The following is a 15513-nucleotide window of genomic DNA, read 5'->3' as shown; positions in this document are numbered from 1 at the left end:
TAACACTATGTACAATGCTACAAAATATCATTACTACACATAGATTAAAAACAGTACTTAGAATATTTTTTGCCAATTCTAAATTTAGTTTTTTTGGGATAATATTTCAATACTTTTATCCAATTACCTTTTTTTTTTTTTTTTTAAAGGTCCAAATTAAAGCAAATATTCGCCGAAGGATTTATTTTTTTCAGAGTGCAACAATAAGGCATTAGTAAAAACATTGTAGTAGAAACTGATTTTGCATAAATGTTAAAGGTAGTTTATAAAATACATTAAGTATTTTCTTAAAAGAGAACCTAGTTGCAATATTATTAAATTACAATATTGGTGACAATAACTGAACCTATCTTTCAACATTTTTTTTCTTTTTTTGTAGAAAAGTCATCTAAATGCAAAGGCTTCAAAAGACCCACCACCAAAAAAACAAACAAAAAAAAAAAAACAAAACAAAAAAAAAAAAAAGGAAAAAAGGAAAAAAGGAAAAACTAGAGCTGTGTGAAACAGACAAAAAAAAAAAAAAAAAATGACCATATACTCTAGTTGTTTAAACTTAAATAAAAATGTCCACACTTTTTTGTCAAAACATTAAGCCTCTGTCAAAAATGTATTTCTTTCTTTATAGTACAGGATTAAAAGACAAGATGATGCTTACACATAAAGAAAATTTACAAGAAAATATTTTGACAAAGTTTTTCAATTAAAATATTGCAACATTCAAACTTGACTTACAATATAACAAAAGAAATGAGACCACCAACAAAATGGGGTATGGATTTTTCAAACACATAAATAAATGAAATATTGTGAAGGCAGCAGGGCTCATGCTGATGGCTAGCAGGAAGTAACAGAGTGTAATCTACTTGGAAAAAGCTTTTAATGTACAAATTATAAGCCCAATCATGGACTGCAGCAATTCAATGATCACTGCCATTTTTTCATACTTCCAAAATAAACCCTTGATTAAACCATTCATACCTTATATTACTCATACCTTTACTTCAGAGATTGAGTAACTATATACAATGTATTTATTTTCACCATAGGGATAACATATTGTACCTCTCTGCCAATGTTACTCGAAAACCTTTCATGTCAAAACAGTTTGACGGCATATAAACAATTCAATAAATATGCAATGATCTTTCATTACAGTCCTTTATAGACACGCATGTGAATTCATGCTGCTAACCTTAGGATCACAGTGCATAGAATCCAAAAATTAAATGGTTGGGGTGACTTTCGAAGTTATGATGGATCCTTCACTTTATTTATAATCCCATTATAACTGATAAGCTCATTTCATAGGCCCTTTCATGCATTTATCATTTGGTGGCAGGAGTAAAACATTTCCTGTTAACAACATCCATTGCCAGCAATGAACGTTTCAAAACTGCCAAGAAGTCACTGTTATTGCACAATACATGGAGGCCTTGGACATTTTCCAAAAGCTTTAAAAAATAAAAATAAAAAAATGGAATTATTCTGACATTTCCTGACACCTGCATTAATACTTGTATGACTAATAAAGCATGTCAGTTGCCTGGACTGAACCAGCGATCAACACGTGCCCAGAATGCACACGAGTAAAAATGCAGAAAAAGGAAGTAGTCTTCATTGCCTATAGGTCACTTCCAGTCAAAAGTTAAAGTTCAAAGACTGAATGATCAAAGTGCTCATTTTCTCAGTAGGGCTATCTTCTGCTAGGAGGTTCATAATGGTGGCATCAACATGTATCATCTTAAAGAAAAAAAAGGAGAATATATTTTAAAAGCATGCACAAATATACAAAATATTTCAGCATAAAAGTCACTTTCATAAGGCAAAAATATACTTTTAAAACCTGTCCCCTTATTTTGACCCTGCCTCTCCAATCAATGATTTTGCAAGTCTTTAGTCTTAAATCTTGATAATATTAATCTAACAAATCAGTTACACAGAAATTAAAAAGGAAACTTGTTTTGTGTCCTGAAAAATGATAGCATATGCCCAATCAATTTATGTTTTATTATCAATACTCCCTCTAAACAATTTAGTGAAATAAAAATCCAAATGATATGTGTTCCTTTTCTATAAAATACAAATAGGTATATGCATAGAACAGAAAAAAAATCATGTACTTGTCAAAGTGGAAGTTATCCAAATTTAGAATTTACTAACCTTTCTTTAGAAAGATCTCTCATGGAATGAATAATTTCAGAAATTTAATGCCATTAAAATTTACAAAGAGTTGGTTTTGCCAAACTGCTTCCCCCCCCCCTCCCTTTTTTAATATGAAAAACTGCTTATGTACATTAGAAGAGGGTATACCACTAAAGAAATTCAAAGAACTCATGGGTACAAATTGTGAAACTATTATCCTAAACAAAATCTGCTGTCACCAGGATTGTCAAAATTGATGAATTGCAGACACAGCCCATCTCTGTAAAAATGGCTTGATAGTTAGGATCAGTGAATTTGTACCTACCTTCCAGAAAGCCCTGTGAATCAATTTTCAAAATTCTGATCCTTCTGATGAATTGGAGTTTAACTGTTGGAAGGAAACTAACTTGTTCTCTTCATCAAGTTTGTGAAAGAGCATAAGACCAATCTAGCCCTATCCTCCTTCATTTATGCCATGAGCTCTATAAATGAACTACTCATAATCTACACTTGTGTTATACTTTCTAATGTCCTAGCATTTGCATACCAACCTCCTGGAAAGCATTTAATTCTCTACCTCTTTTATAAATGCTTTTCCTTATTCCTTCCTGAATCAAAGCAAAGCATTGAAGAATATATATCCATACTCTTGTTTTAATATGTATTTTGTATTAAAGTGTATATACATACATTTTATCTTTCTGGTTGTAGTTTGTAAAAGCTCTTTGAAATCAGACTTTTTTTTTATAAGTTGAAGTATTTAATAGTGTCTTGCACAAAGGTACTTAAAAGACATTTAACAAATTAAATTGAGAAGGGAAATCATTATCAGCAGATGGAAGAATACATATTTGAAGGACAGAATTTACATTTAACAGAGGTTCCTTCAAAAATAAAGTTGAATTATCTTTGATACCTGGAATTGGAATACTAGTAGATGAGAAATGAGATGTCATGCAGAGAATATATTATTAGTTGTAAGATCAAAATGAGATTTTGCCAAGTAATATAGATCTAAGACGAATTTTTGAGTATAAGGGGCTGGATGGAATATACCCTATAGACCTCTTGAGAGGGGAACATCCTTAAATCTAAAACTATGGACATCCTACCTTTAAAGAATAGTCTATGACATACAGTAGGTGAACTCTACCTTCATATTTGAAGGCAACTCTCATTTCAATTATTGGTTGGATCAATGAACACATAGTGTAGCACAAAGACATTGTCCCCATTAGCTTTCAACATCAAATTAATGTCATCATGGATGGCCAGAAATATCTTGAAAGAACCTAACAAACAGACCTAATCTTTTGGTCAAATAATAAGAATGAGACAAAGAAACTAGTTATTTTTTTTTCTTTTTTGTAATGAGGGGGGATAGTGAGAAGACAGAAAGTGATGCAATATATCTTAGCAGATTAGTATCTGTGTAAGAAGTAATGGTAGCTTTTATTATCTTGATTTATTGCCTAAAAGCTAGTGTTAGGATTTAGGGAGTATTTGGTGAAATAAAGAGAAAAAAGCCTCACTGAGATACTTTAGCTTATAACAAAAAAATAGTTAAAGATTTGTGGCTTAAAAAATTAGATATCCTCCTAAGGAGATAATCTATACTATGATTTAAAAAAATAAGAATGATGGTCTTTGGGCCAAAGAAAGAAACCATCTTACAAAGACTGGAAAGAATCTACTTATAATTTTGCAACTCTAATGAAAACACAATTTTGGAAAAAGTCTGGGGAAAGGAGGGAAAAAACCTGCCTTACTATATTCACCAAGCTAGATCAAGTTAAGAAGAATAGCAATAGAAAACAAAATCCAAGTAGAGAGTCCTTAAGAACATAAACGAACAAAAAAATTCATGTTATGATGAAAGCAAATCTCAGCAAGAAGACAAATTTTATTTCAAAGATATCACTGAGACTATTATTATTTCTTATAAAAAAATAAACAGAGAGAACAGGAGGAAGGGATAGTGTCAGGACTAGAAAAAAAAAATGCTTGGGAGTTTTCAAAAAAGTGAAAAGATGGGTATCTCATATATAAGCTATATCAAATTGCTTACCATTTTAGGGAAAGGAAAAGGAGGGGAAAAAATTTGGAACTCAAAATTTTAAAAAATAAATGTTTAAAATTGTTTTTACATGCAATTGGAAAAATATTAACTTAAAAAAATGGATATTTGAGTACTATAGTGAATCTGAATGATTCTGGGAGAAATTTTCAAATGCATTATTATTATATTCAGGTATAATGATAATTGAATTATCCTGAAAAATGATAATTAGACATTGTATCTACAAACAATGTACGAGTAAACAATCATAATAACACAATAAAAAATTAATTGTGTAAACATATGATCAAGCTTGGGCCTAAAGAAAAAATTACAAACCTTTTCTTGCAGAAGTTAGGAACTATGAATGTCCTACTTGGAGAAAGGAAATATGAATTTGAAATTTTGCAGAGCTACTTTTCACTCCCCGGGAGAGGAAAAAGATGGCTTTCTAAGGAAGGATTATGGTAGGAATACATTTGAAAATGAAGTAGAAAACAAAAGACAAAAACTTTTTTGAATATCTAAGTAATGCTAAAATTCTAATTTAAAAAAAAAAAAAACTAAAGTTATTAAAGACTAGGAGGATCAAGTGTATACTTAGATACAGTTTACCTAGATTTTAGCAAAATACTCAACAAAGTCTTGGGCTATTCTTGTAAACTCCAGTCCCTATTACCTCTCCAAGATGAAATATAAAATCCTTCTGTTTGGCTTTTTAGGCCCTTTATAAACTAGTTCCTTTCTATTTTTCCAGTCTTAACTCTCTGATACATACTCTATGTTTCAGTGACTCTGGCCTTCTTTCTCTTCCTTGCACACATTTCAACATTTTAAAATACAATTTTGTCCCTTGTCAATGTCTATCTTCCATGCCTGAAATATTCCTCCTTTTCTCTACTCTCTCTATTCTCCATCCCCCACCAAATTAGATTGTGAACTTTCTGAGGGGGAAAAAAAAACTATTTTTGTCTTTTTATTTTCAGTACTTAGCACAGAGCTTAGTCCTATTCTAGGGTTCAATTTTGTTGAATGTTGACTGAATGTATACAATTTATCTAACTATGCTATTTGACCCAGCACACCTACTTGTTTATTGTGAACATAGGGCCATGTTTCAGTTTCACATCCCATCTAACTATCTAATCTTTCTGCCTATTCTTGCCGGGGAACCTTCCTCCCTGCTCCCTATCCACCCCACCTCCCAACCCCTCTGGTATATTCCAAAAACAAAACTCTCTTTTCTGGTGACCATCCTCTAACAAATACTGTCTATCCATAGGTTAAGTTTCTAGAAATGAGACTATTTCTTTAAAAGAAAAAAAATACTTTTTTATTCCTGCTGCTTAGCATAGTACCTGGCTCATAGTAATCCCTAAACAAATGTCTTATGATTTATTCATTCAGTCATGACCAACAGGAAAATTTTATTTCTTCTCTGTTCAATATAGACTTAAAAAATACATAATATTAATTTCTATATACCTCTTTTTTGTCTTCTGTATTGATGACTTTTCACAATAAAACTCAAAATTATCTACATACAATTAACAGACTAATAAATTTTTAAAAATTTAATTAAAAAAAGACAACAAAGAAATTCAAAAACAGTAACAAATCATATCACAGAAGGCTCATTTTTCCTGTAAGACAGGAGAATGTTGGGAGTGGGGGGTGAATGACACAATATATTTGGATTTCAGCAAGTATTTATCAATTTTCTTATGAAATTGTTTTGAAAAGCACAGAGAAACAAACTGATTAATACTCAAATTGGGAACTAAACAGATTGAAAGAGCCAATGAGTGCTGACTAACGGATTTGTACCTACATGTCAGAGTCTTTTAGACAAGTTATAAGGTATATAAGGTCCTGTTTTCCTCAATATTTTTAAAAACAGTAATTTGAAGACATCAGTGACATGCTTATCAAATTTGAAAAATGACATGGGGCTGAAATGGTTTAGCTAATATACGACTGTCTGACATAATCAAGATCTAACAGATGGACTGGTTGGAATGGCAGACTGGAAGATGAAATTACTGGCATAAAAATTAAGTCCTACACATTGGCTTCAAAGAGACCAGGGAAAATGTGCCTGAAAAAGAAAGTTGCATGAAAAAAACAAAATCTAAGGGGTTTGCCAAACCAAAAGCTAAATGAGAGTGATATATGGCAGTCAAAGCAGCTAATTTCTCTGTGTTAAAATTATAATACCCAGAAGAAGGATTATTAAAAGATGCTTTATAAAGTTTAAACTGTTATATAAATGTTAAATAAACTTATGACAGCCTCACTATACTCTGCCCTGGTCAGATTACATCTGGAATAATGTATGCAATTTTGGATGCCATATTTAATAAGGGGCATTACTAACCTGTAGCAAGTAAAAAGCAGCGTGTTATGGCATTAAAAAAAAAAAAAATCTATTGCAGTTATCATGACTGTTTAGCCTAAAGAGAAGGTTTTAAGAAAGATACTTGTCTCCAAAGGAAATAACTAGTATCAATAGATAGAAGTTATGGGAGGCAAATTTTTGGCTTAATTCAAGAATTTACTAACAATTAGAGATATGCAAAAGTCTTATAAGTGATCTAAAAAAGAATAAATTTTTTTGCCACTGAAAATTTTCATACACTGGACAAATTGTTCTCAGGAATATTAGAATGTAATTACAGCTAACTTTTTTTTTTGCTTAAAAATTGGACAAAATTATTTTTGAGATTCCCTTTCAATTTTGTAATTCTATGACCATAAGCAGATGAAAAACTAAATATGATTGGCTAAGAGTAAAATATAAAGAGCTTTTAGGTAAACATCAACAATTACTTTCTTTTTTTGGGGGGAAGGCGAAGTATTCGGGGTGAAATGACTTGCCCAGGGTCACATAGCTAGTGTCTGAGGACCTATCTGAATGTGGGTCCTCCAGATTCCAGGGTGGGTGCTTTATCTACTACACCATCTGGCTGTCCCAACAATTACTTTCTAAACAGGAAAGACTTAAATAAAGTCCAGGAAAGCAGGAATAACTTTCACACCACTTTGATATCCTTGTAACTATCTACAGATCATTTTTACACCAAAATCTTAATACATTTTTAGCACTAATTGTGGTTTACTAATGCACAATAAAGGCTATAGTACTGAAATAGTACAAAATTGGCCTCAGACTTTTCTTAGATATTACCCCAGGCAAATGACACAGGGTTAAATATTAGCCTCCATTTCCTAATCTGCAAAATAAGCTGGAGAAATAAATGGCAAATCACTTCAGTGGTTTTCTAGGAAAGGGAGGTCAACAAAGAATCAGACACAACTGAAAATGACTCGCACCATTAAGTTTTTAATCCCAAATGATGAGATTCTTCTTCTGAGGCAAATATGTCATCCTGAAGAGTCCCTGGCCTACCAGAACTTAAATGGGATAGGCTGGCTCTATGAAATTGTACTGTTTCTCAAAAAAAGATAGAAGTTTAAAATAATCTCTCTTCCAAAGTGAATGGATAGCAATTACTGCCCAGCTAAGAGACATTTATGTAATGTGAAATGGAGCTGTGAGGAACAGTAAGCACAGACATCCTGGATAATTTTTTCCCCAAAAAAATGTTATGAAAGAGAAAAAGGCATGGGGCTCTTCTTTGGGATACTTATCTTGTCCCTCAGCAACTGTTTTCTCATCCACAAAATGGGAAAAAATAATTGAACTATTTACTTCAAAGAGATGGGAAGAAAATACTTAGTAAATCTTACAGTATGATACAAATATGAGTATATTATTACTTCTGACAAAATGTCTCATTCATTTAAGCACATCAAGATTTAACAATTTTTTAAATAAAACAATTCTCAATACTTTGATTCTAGATTCTCAAGCCCTTTTTTAGCTTATTAAAGATAGTACTGCAAAGAAAAGTTATAAGAAACACTAGTACAATACAAAGTCATTTACTAGATTTTATAGATTATCATATATTAAATGCAAATAAGTTTCTACAAGTAAATAAGACAGAAAACAACTCGAACATTAATACAATCCTATCAGCTTGAACAAAGAGAAAGAGAATCAGGAAACACTTACGAGCTATGGACATTAGAAATAATTTAGAAGACACTACACCTAAGCATCATTCTTGAGGGAAGCAGTTGGATAAAGAAAAGCTTATATTTAATCATTTTAAATAACTTTTTTTCCTACTGAAATCATCTATTTCTGACCAAATGAAAACACACATCAATACTCATACTAAAAAGAATTAGTATTGTTATAAAAGCAAAATTTCCCCCTACGAATACTATTTCTAATATGAATTAAAAATTTAGAGGGATTTCTATTTTTATACATATGGTAAATGCTAACATCATTTTATTTGTATTTTATTTGTTCATAAAAGCTAGCATATGTTCCCTCCCACTAACTTCTTCCTTCAAGTCATTTCAAATTGAATGCTTACCATGATACCACCACTTTGTTTTCTTTGGATTCTTGTTACATGTTCTTACATAGAAAGAATTATCTGGCGGTCGCCTCTGAAAACAGAAAGTTTAAATGAATAAAATAAACAGCTAGGAAAAAAAGGGAAATATTCTGAATAATCCTTAGAAATATAAAATCTATGTATGTAATGTTTAGAAAATGGACATGAAATCATTATGTATCTATAAGTCATATCAATGCACAGCAAAAAGAACAGAAAGCTTTTTATTTTGGGAAATTATGCTATTGGTAACTAAATTGTTTAAATGTCACATCTGATTACATGCATTCTATGGTTAGAATGGAGATAGAGACTCACTAGAGAAGAATCAATATGAAAGGGAAAATCAGATTTCAATCATGTACATGGATGTGTATACATAATTCATCTATGAAGGAGGAAATCAAAGACAATTTCTTATGGCCCTTTTGTAAAGAACTGATTTCATTTTATCTTTCTTAAAAAAAAAAAAAAAACTTTTAATACAATTAATTATTTTAAAAATACAATTTAGTAAGCACTCAACCACCCAAAGAATTTGAGAAATTTGAGAAGCACTAAAATCCATGTGGTCCTACAATGTAATGTTTACAAGAATATGTCACAAGACAGGAAAGCTTCCATACTGTGTTATTATATATATGTAAGTAGGAAATAAGTTGCTCATGATAAAAAGAAAAGGGAAAAAATGACCATGCTGGGATTTCCACATGTTAAAAACCTCATATGGTAGACCAAGGGCATGTGGCAATTGCCATATGCTCCTGGGATTTGGTGGGAAATTAGCAAAGCCAAAAAAGTCACAAGAGATATAGTGAATCTAAGAGTAATTAAGGAAGAAATGAACATGAAAAACCTAACACTGACCAGAAGAATTATGTCCAAGTTCAAAGCCACAGTTACAAGACTCTAGGAAATGACATTTATGGGCAATAAAACCAGTATGGGAGAATGTTCTTCCTCCTCTTCTCCCTTCTTTCACAGCAACCACCTCACATAGTTTCAATTTAATCGCTGAGTATTAATCACTGAGTATACTATAGTATAATTATAATTTTCTGTTAAAAACTGCATATTCTGACACACTATCAAATCAATTTCTCTAAGCAAATAAGGGAACTATATAATATATATATGTGTGTGTGTGTATACATATATATTTTAAGGAACAGGTAATCAAGGTCTTCCCTTGTTATATGAAGTTAAAGATGCATGGGATCAATCAGTAATGGGAAAACACACGGAGAATATGGTGCATTTACAAGTATAAGGAAGAAAATAGTAAAGAGGAGAAATAGCCTCACTTTTTGAATTAGCACAGCATGGTTTTACTTTTAAAATATTCTCATATTTATCTCCATTGATACTTAAGATAATTTTAAAGAGTAGGATTGTGAAAGCATAAACAGGTAAAATATCTGCCCAAACTTTGAAAATTCTAAAGCAAAGGTTAAATGACTTACTCAGTTACACTAAGTTGAATGTATAATTGGTTATCATTCAAGATATTTATAGAAAAAACAAGAATGAAAGTAGGAACCTGAAAATATTTCAGAACAAAACTGAGTCCACACTTTAATGTTGTTATTCAGGTAAGCATAATTTTACAGAAAACTACTTTAACTACCTTTTAAAATATCAACATTTTGCTGTTATTGATAATTCTATAATACACATTTCCTAGACTTAGTGGAGAAGCATTTGGCTATCTTTGAATGACTCAGCCATGACGAATATCATGTCCCTGGGCCTGAAACACATCGGTTCTGCCTACTCTTTAGTTATTCTTCTTTCTTCCTTCTTTCACTATCTGTTATTATGATACCTTCCTCTAATAGTTCTCTTTCTTCCTTCTGTCCAAACTTCTTAGCACTTTCAATTTGATAAGGAGACTGGTATCAGAAAATTAATCTTCTTAATAAGTCTGTATTAAATGAAGGTAAATAAGACTGAGCAAGAGGCCAGTTGTGTCTCCTAAGGAGCAAAATGTTTTGGTCCTAGAACCTGCAGAAGTATTTGAATATTCAAAAATCTTGCTTTACTTAGTTTGAGGCTACCATCCAGAAATCTGATGATGCCAGAAACGTGATCTATCTACACAACTAAGCTGTATGTTACTGAATTCTTAATCAGCTATCCAAGGTAGGGCACGAAAAGATTATTTTGGTTTAAAAAAAAAAAGTGACAAAATAAACTTATTGGTATAAGTCATACCAAGAAACCAAGTAGGAAAGATTAATTTTGGTGTGTAAAATAATCAAGTGAATGAATGCTGAGGAAGACAACGTGATTAGACAAAAATGGATGAACTATAGGTCATTGTTTTCTAGTTTTTAATGGCAACGATGATTTCTCACCTGAGTTCTGAACAGTTAACAAATGTCCCTAACTTTGAAGTCCCAGTAACATTTCTGAGCAGATGTAACCTGTTGCCTATTGGATACTTCTAAAGAGTTGTCTTGCTGGCACCTCAAATTCAACATATCTGAAATAGAACTCATTATCTTTTCTCCCAAAGCCATTCCTCTTACTAAGTACCCTTTTTCTATTGAGAGTATTTCACTATTTTCACAGAGAAACTAAGTTTGAAATCTTGGAGTCACTTTTGATTTTTCTTTCTGCCTCATCCCTTTTAGCTAAATTGACAGCCAAACCTTTTAAATTCTATCTTCCCAATATCTCTCCCATTCATTTCTTTTTTTCTCTCTACTTGCAAGACTAATGTTCAAATTCAGACCATCATCTCTTGCCTGGACCACTCCAAAAGTCTTCCCTGCTTAAATCTTTCCCTTTTTGAATCCATCTTGCACACAGCTGCCAGTTATATTTTGGCAGCAAAGGTCTTTCCATGCCACTTCCTTGCTCAAAAAAAACTCCAGTGGCTCCTTATTGCTCTCTAGAACAAAATAGAAATTCTTCTGTTTGGTCTTTAATATTTATGCCATTCTCTCCTTCATGCACTCCACATGTTAGCCACACTGACCCACTTGCTGTCCCAGGTATATAACAACATTCCAAACACTATGACTGTAAGGCATAGAATTCATTCTTTCCTCTTAGAAGCCCTGGCTTCCTTAAAAGCTTGGCTCCATTGCCCCTTCTTACCAGAGACCTTTTCTGATCCTCCCAGCTACTACTGTCATGCTAAATTGCTTTATAAATCTTTCATATTTGTTTATACTGTGTGTCTATTTTATTCCCTCAATATCAAGCTAGCTCAGTAAGTGCAGAGACTTTTTTTTTTTTTTTTGGGGGGGGGGGAGGTTTGTACCCTAGGCTCCAGGACACTTTTAAGTGCTTAACAAATGCTAATAGTTTATTCTACTTTTCTCAACCTTTCCATCCTCAAAAGTTCTACTTTGGATCCCCTTCTATCAATAATTTTATCTTCTCACTTAACTTCAACTATGTTTATTAGGATAACTCCTAAATTCCCCTAGGTCCAACTTTTCCTCCTGGCTTTAACGTCTTACTGGATATCATAATTGTTCACTGCTTATCTCCAACTAAGTAAGTATACAGCCCATATAGCAGGTCCAACAGGAACATAACTCAACTTCTTTTCCCTCAAACTTGTCTTATCATCCCAAATTTCTGTTAATTACACTACTGTTTTCCCACCCACATTTGTTTAACCTTGACATCACCTAACTTTTCTTTCTCTGCAAACATTTATCAACATTTGCCAAATCCTTTCATTCCTGTCTTCTTTCTTCCTACTTGCTACTACTGCAATAGCCTCCCAAATCAAATTTCCCAAGTCTCTTTCTCTATATATATTATCTTAACCACCTTCTTCCATGGTATACAACTCTGGTTATGGCATTCTCCTACTTTTAAAAAAAAGTTTGTAATTCAAATCAAAATGGCATTCATTAAGTACATCTAATAAACAAGGTACTGTGCTTAATGTTACGGTTATAAACAGGAATAGAAATATAAAAGTAAGTCTCTGCCTTCAAGAAGTTCTTGTTCTATCGGCTTCTGCTTAAAGAGTAAAGTTTAAGTTCTTTATTCTCTACGATCTAGCTCAACTTACTTCTCCAACCATATCTCTCATTATGCCCTCTTCATGTCATAGTCCCTTAACTAGGAAATACATCTTGACTTTTCCCAATTCTGTGACCTTGCTGATACTCCATCTCTCTCATGCTCAGAATGCTCTTTTCCCTGCTCCCATTTTTGACTTTTGAAATCCTGAAAGCCCAGTTCATGTGTCATATTTGTTATGAAACCTTCTTTGATCCTTTATAATCTGTAACTTGTATTCTTTTCCCCTTCCTTCAATACTTGTGATTACTAAATATTTTGGAGAATCATAGGATCACAGATGTAGAGCTGGAAGGATCCTTTGTTCATATAGTACAATCAATTCATTTTACATGGGTGGAAACTTCAGGATAAAAGAAGTTAAAATAACTTGCCCATGCTTATTACATAATGTTATTCAAGCTCTGACTCCAAATTCATTGCTATTTGTACAGTACTTACTATATTCTTGTACATATAACCATCTCCCTTCTTATACTGTAGGGAATGGTCTATACTATTTATTTTTCCATCACTCACAACATTTAGCATTGTAACTTGCACAAAGCAGGCAGGTTTATGAATTTGACTCCCCCAAATTTTAAAGTCATAAAAGTAGTAGAAGAAAACAAAAATCAAAGATAACTCCAAATAGTCATCAAAATAATATTAGTCTTCCCTTAAAATTTCACTTGATTTCCTGTTCCTTTTTTACTTTCCATACTCAGGCTGTTCCCTCTTGAAGATAAAATTTTACCACAATTTGCTTTTTAACACCAGCCTATTAAATATTTACTATGACTCCCTATTGTTCATTGAGTTATCAAGCTAATAATTTGACTTTAAACCAAAGACCTTCATTCAAATGGTCCCACAATTATTTCTTTTAACTTTATATACCATTATTTCCTATGTCATGAAAATTAGAATTGCAAGGAATCTTAGAAAATAGCTAATCTAATCCCTTATTTTAATGATGATTCAAAAGCACTTGTTTTTTTCATTAGAATGTTTTTATTCCTTGCTCTTTCCTCTATTATTCAAAATCCTACACTAGATGGTATTTGTAATTACTACCTCTTCAGCATATGCTGATCATTTCCTACTGGCAAGACAGCTACCTCACATAGGATATGTTAATTTCTTTTTCTTATTTTTTTATTAAAGCTTTTTATTTTTCAAAACATATGCATGGGCAATTCTTTAACATTAGCCCTTGCAAAACCTTGTGATCCAATTTTCCCTCCTTTCCCCCATGCCTTCTCCTGGATGGCAAGTGGTCCAATATATATTAAACATAGTAGAAATATATGTGCTAAATCCAAGGATATGTTAATTTCAAAAGCAAAACTCTAAGTAAAAAGGAATTTGGGAAGTAAGAAAATGAAGTAAAAGAATTAAAGGAATCCTCGACTCTCCATCTTATTAGAAAGAATGGGGTACTCCCTTTAAAAAAAAGAGAGATGAAAACAATATGCAAAAACAGAGGAGAATCAGGAGAAGATCTACCAGTGAACACTTGGATATAATCAACAAATAAAAGGCTATTTTAAAGATTGAATGATTGAAAAGATTCTTCTAGAAGAAGCAAGTGCTTAAGATAACTATGATGCCTATCTACTGGTGCTTTCAGGTGATAATGTAAAGGTAAGAAAAGAAAGGAGAGGATTGCTTTATTATGTACCTAATATGTACCAGGTCTATATTAAGCACTTTATAAATATCTCATATAACACTCAAAATAACTCTGCAAGAGAAATGCTATCATTAAGCATCATCCCTATTTTACAGTTGAGGAAACTGAGGTGGAAGTTAAGAAACTTGTCCAAGATTAGTGTCAATAAGTGTCTGAAGCCACATTTGAACTTAAGTTTTTCTGACTATAGGCCACAACAATCACCTCTAAATAGTGACAGTTTTGCTGGAATATACAGCTAATATATGACTGAAGTTTCTGAAATCTGTTATATCTGATGCTTCACCTGAGCACAATTGATATGACAGAAGCTAAAAAACAAATGCCAAAGATTATAAAGTCTTTGACAAAACAAAACAAAACCTTGAAGATCATAGGGGGATGTAAGTAATATTTCATCACTGCTGCTTACTAGAACCAAGGAAAGAAGAAGAAGAAAGGGAGATTTGAGAAGAGAGAAGCTGGTTAAGAACAGCCTAAAGCAAAAGAATGACCAAGTACATCTAACAAAGTCGAGAATGTTATTTGTCTGGAATTTTGGATATAAAATCAAAATACTTTTCATTGAAAACACAACAAGGAGGCAAATAATTGTACATGTATAACAAGAAGGCTAGATCACATAGAAAAGAGCTGTAAATAGCTTTTTACATACCCCAAAGCTCCAGTAGATAAACATCTAAGAGCAGAGTTATTAATAAATCATGATTTCAAATGTCTATATAGAAATGTACAAGTATGGTTTAATAAGTAATGAAGATTCACACGTGGAATATAGCTCTGGGAGGATATACTTATTCTAAAAGAAAAGAGAGGTAAAGGGAAATGTGGAATACCCTTTAGAAGATATACCCACATTAAGAAATTCAGGAACTGAACAGGGAAACATTGTAGAGAGTTAAGATTTGGATTAAGAAGTAGAAAATGAAGGTATTTAGGTATCAAAATATATTATAGATTATTTGGAGAAAAAGAATTATAATTGGGAAGTTTAACAAACAGATCACAGATCTTAAGCCTTGCAAAGAGACATGATGGAGGACTTCAATTATTTAAATATCTGCCAAAAGCAAAGCAGTTAATTTTGAGACTTGCCTTAATTACAATTGTAT

At 32.2% G+C, this 15513-nt stretch overlaps 1 protein-coding gene across 1 annotated transcript in view; it reads right to left on the bottom strand.

Moving 5' to 3' along the window:
- Nucleotides 1-582: 582 nt before the first annotated feature.
- UBE2W (ubiquitin conjugating enzyme E2 W) overlaps nt 583-15513 on the bottom strand; it is a 77691-nt gene continuing 62760 nt past the window's right edge. Inside the window, exons 5-6 of the mRNA XM_031946250.1 lie at nt 8653-8728; nt 583-1740 (exon numbers count right to left, since the gene is read on the bottom strand). Of these exons, the coding sequence (XP_031802110.1) occupies nt 1727-1740; nt 8653-8728 (90 nt within the window). The 3' untranslated portion in view covers nt 583-1726. The remainder of the gene's footprint in view (nt 1741-8652; nt 8729-15513) is intronic.

The sequence above is a fragment of the Sarcophilus harrisii genome, chromosome 1, assembly GCF_902635505.1.
Source record: "Sarcophilus harrisii chromosome 1, mSarHar1.11, whole genome shotgun sequence".
NCBI lineage: Eukaryota > Metazoa > Chordata > Mammalia > Dasyuromorphia > Dasyuridae > Sarcophilus > Sarcophilus harrisii.
The sequence above is the reverse complement of the archived record's forward strand: the minus strand, read 5'-3'. Positions and strand labels throughout refer to the sequence as shown.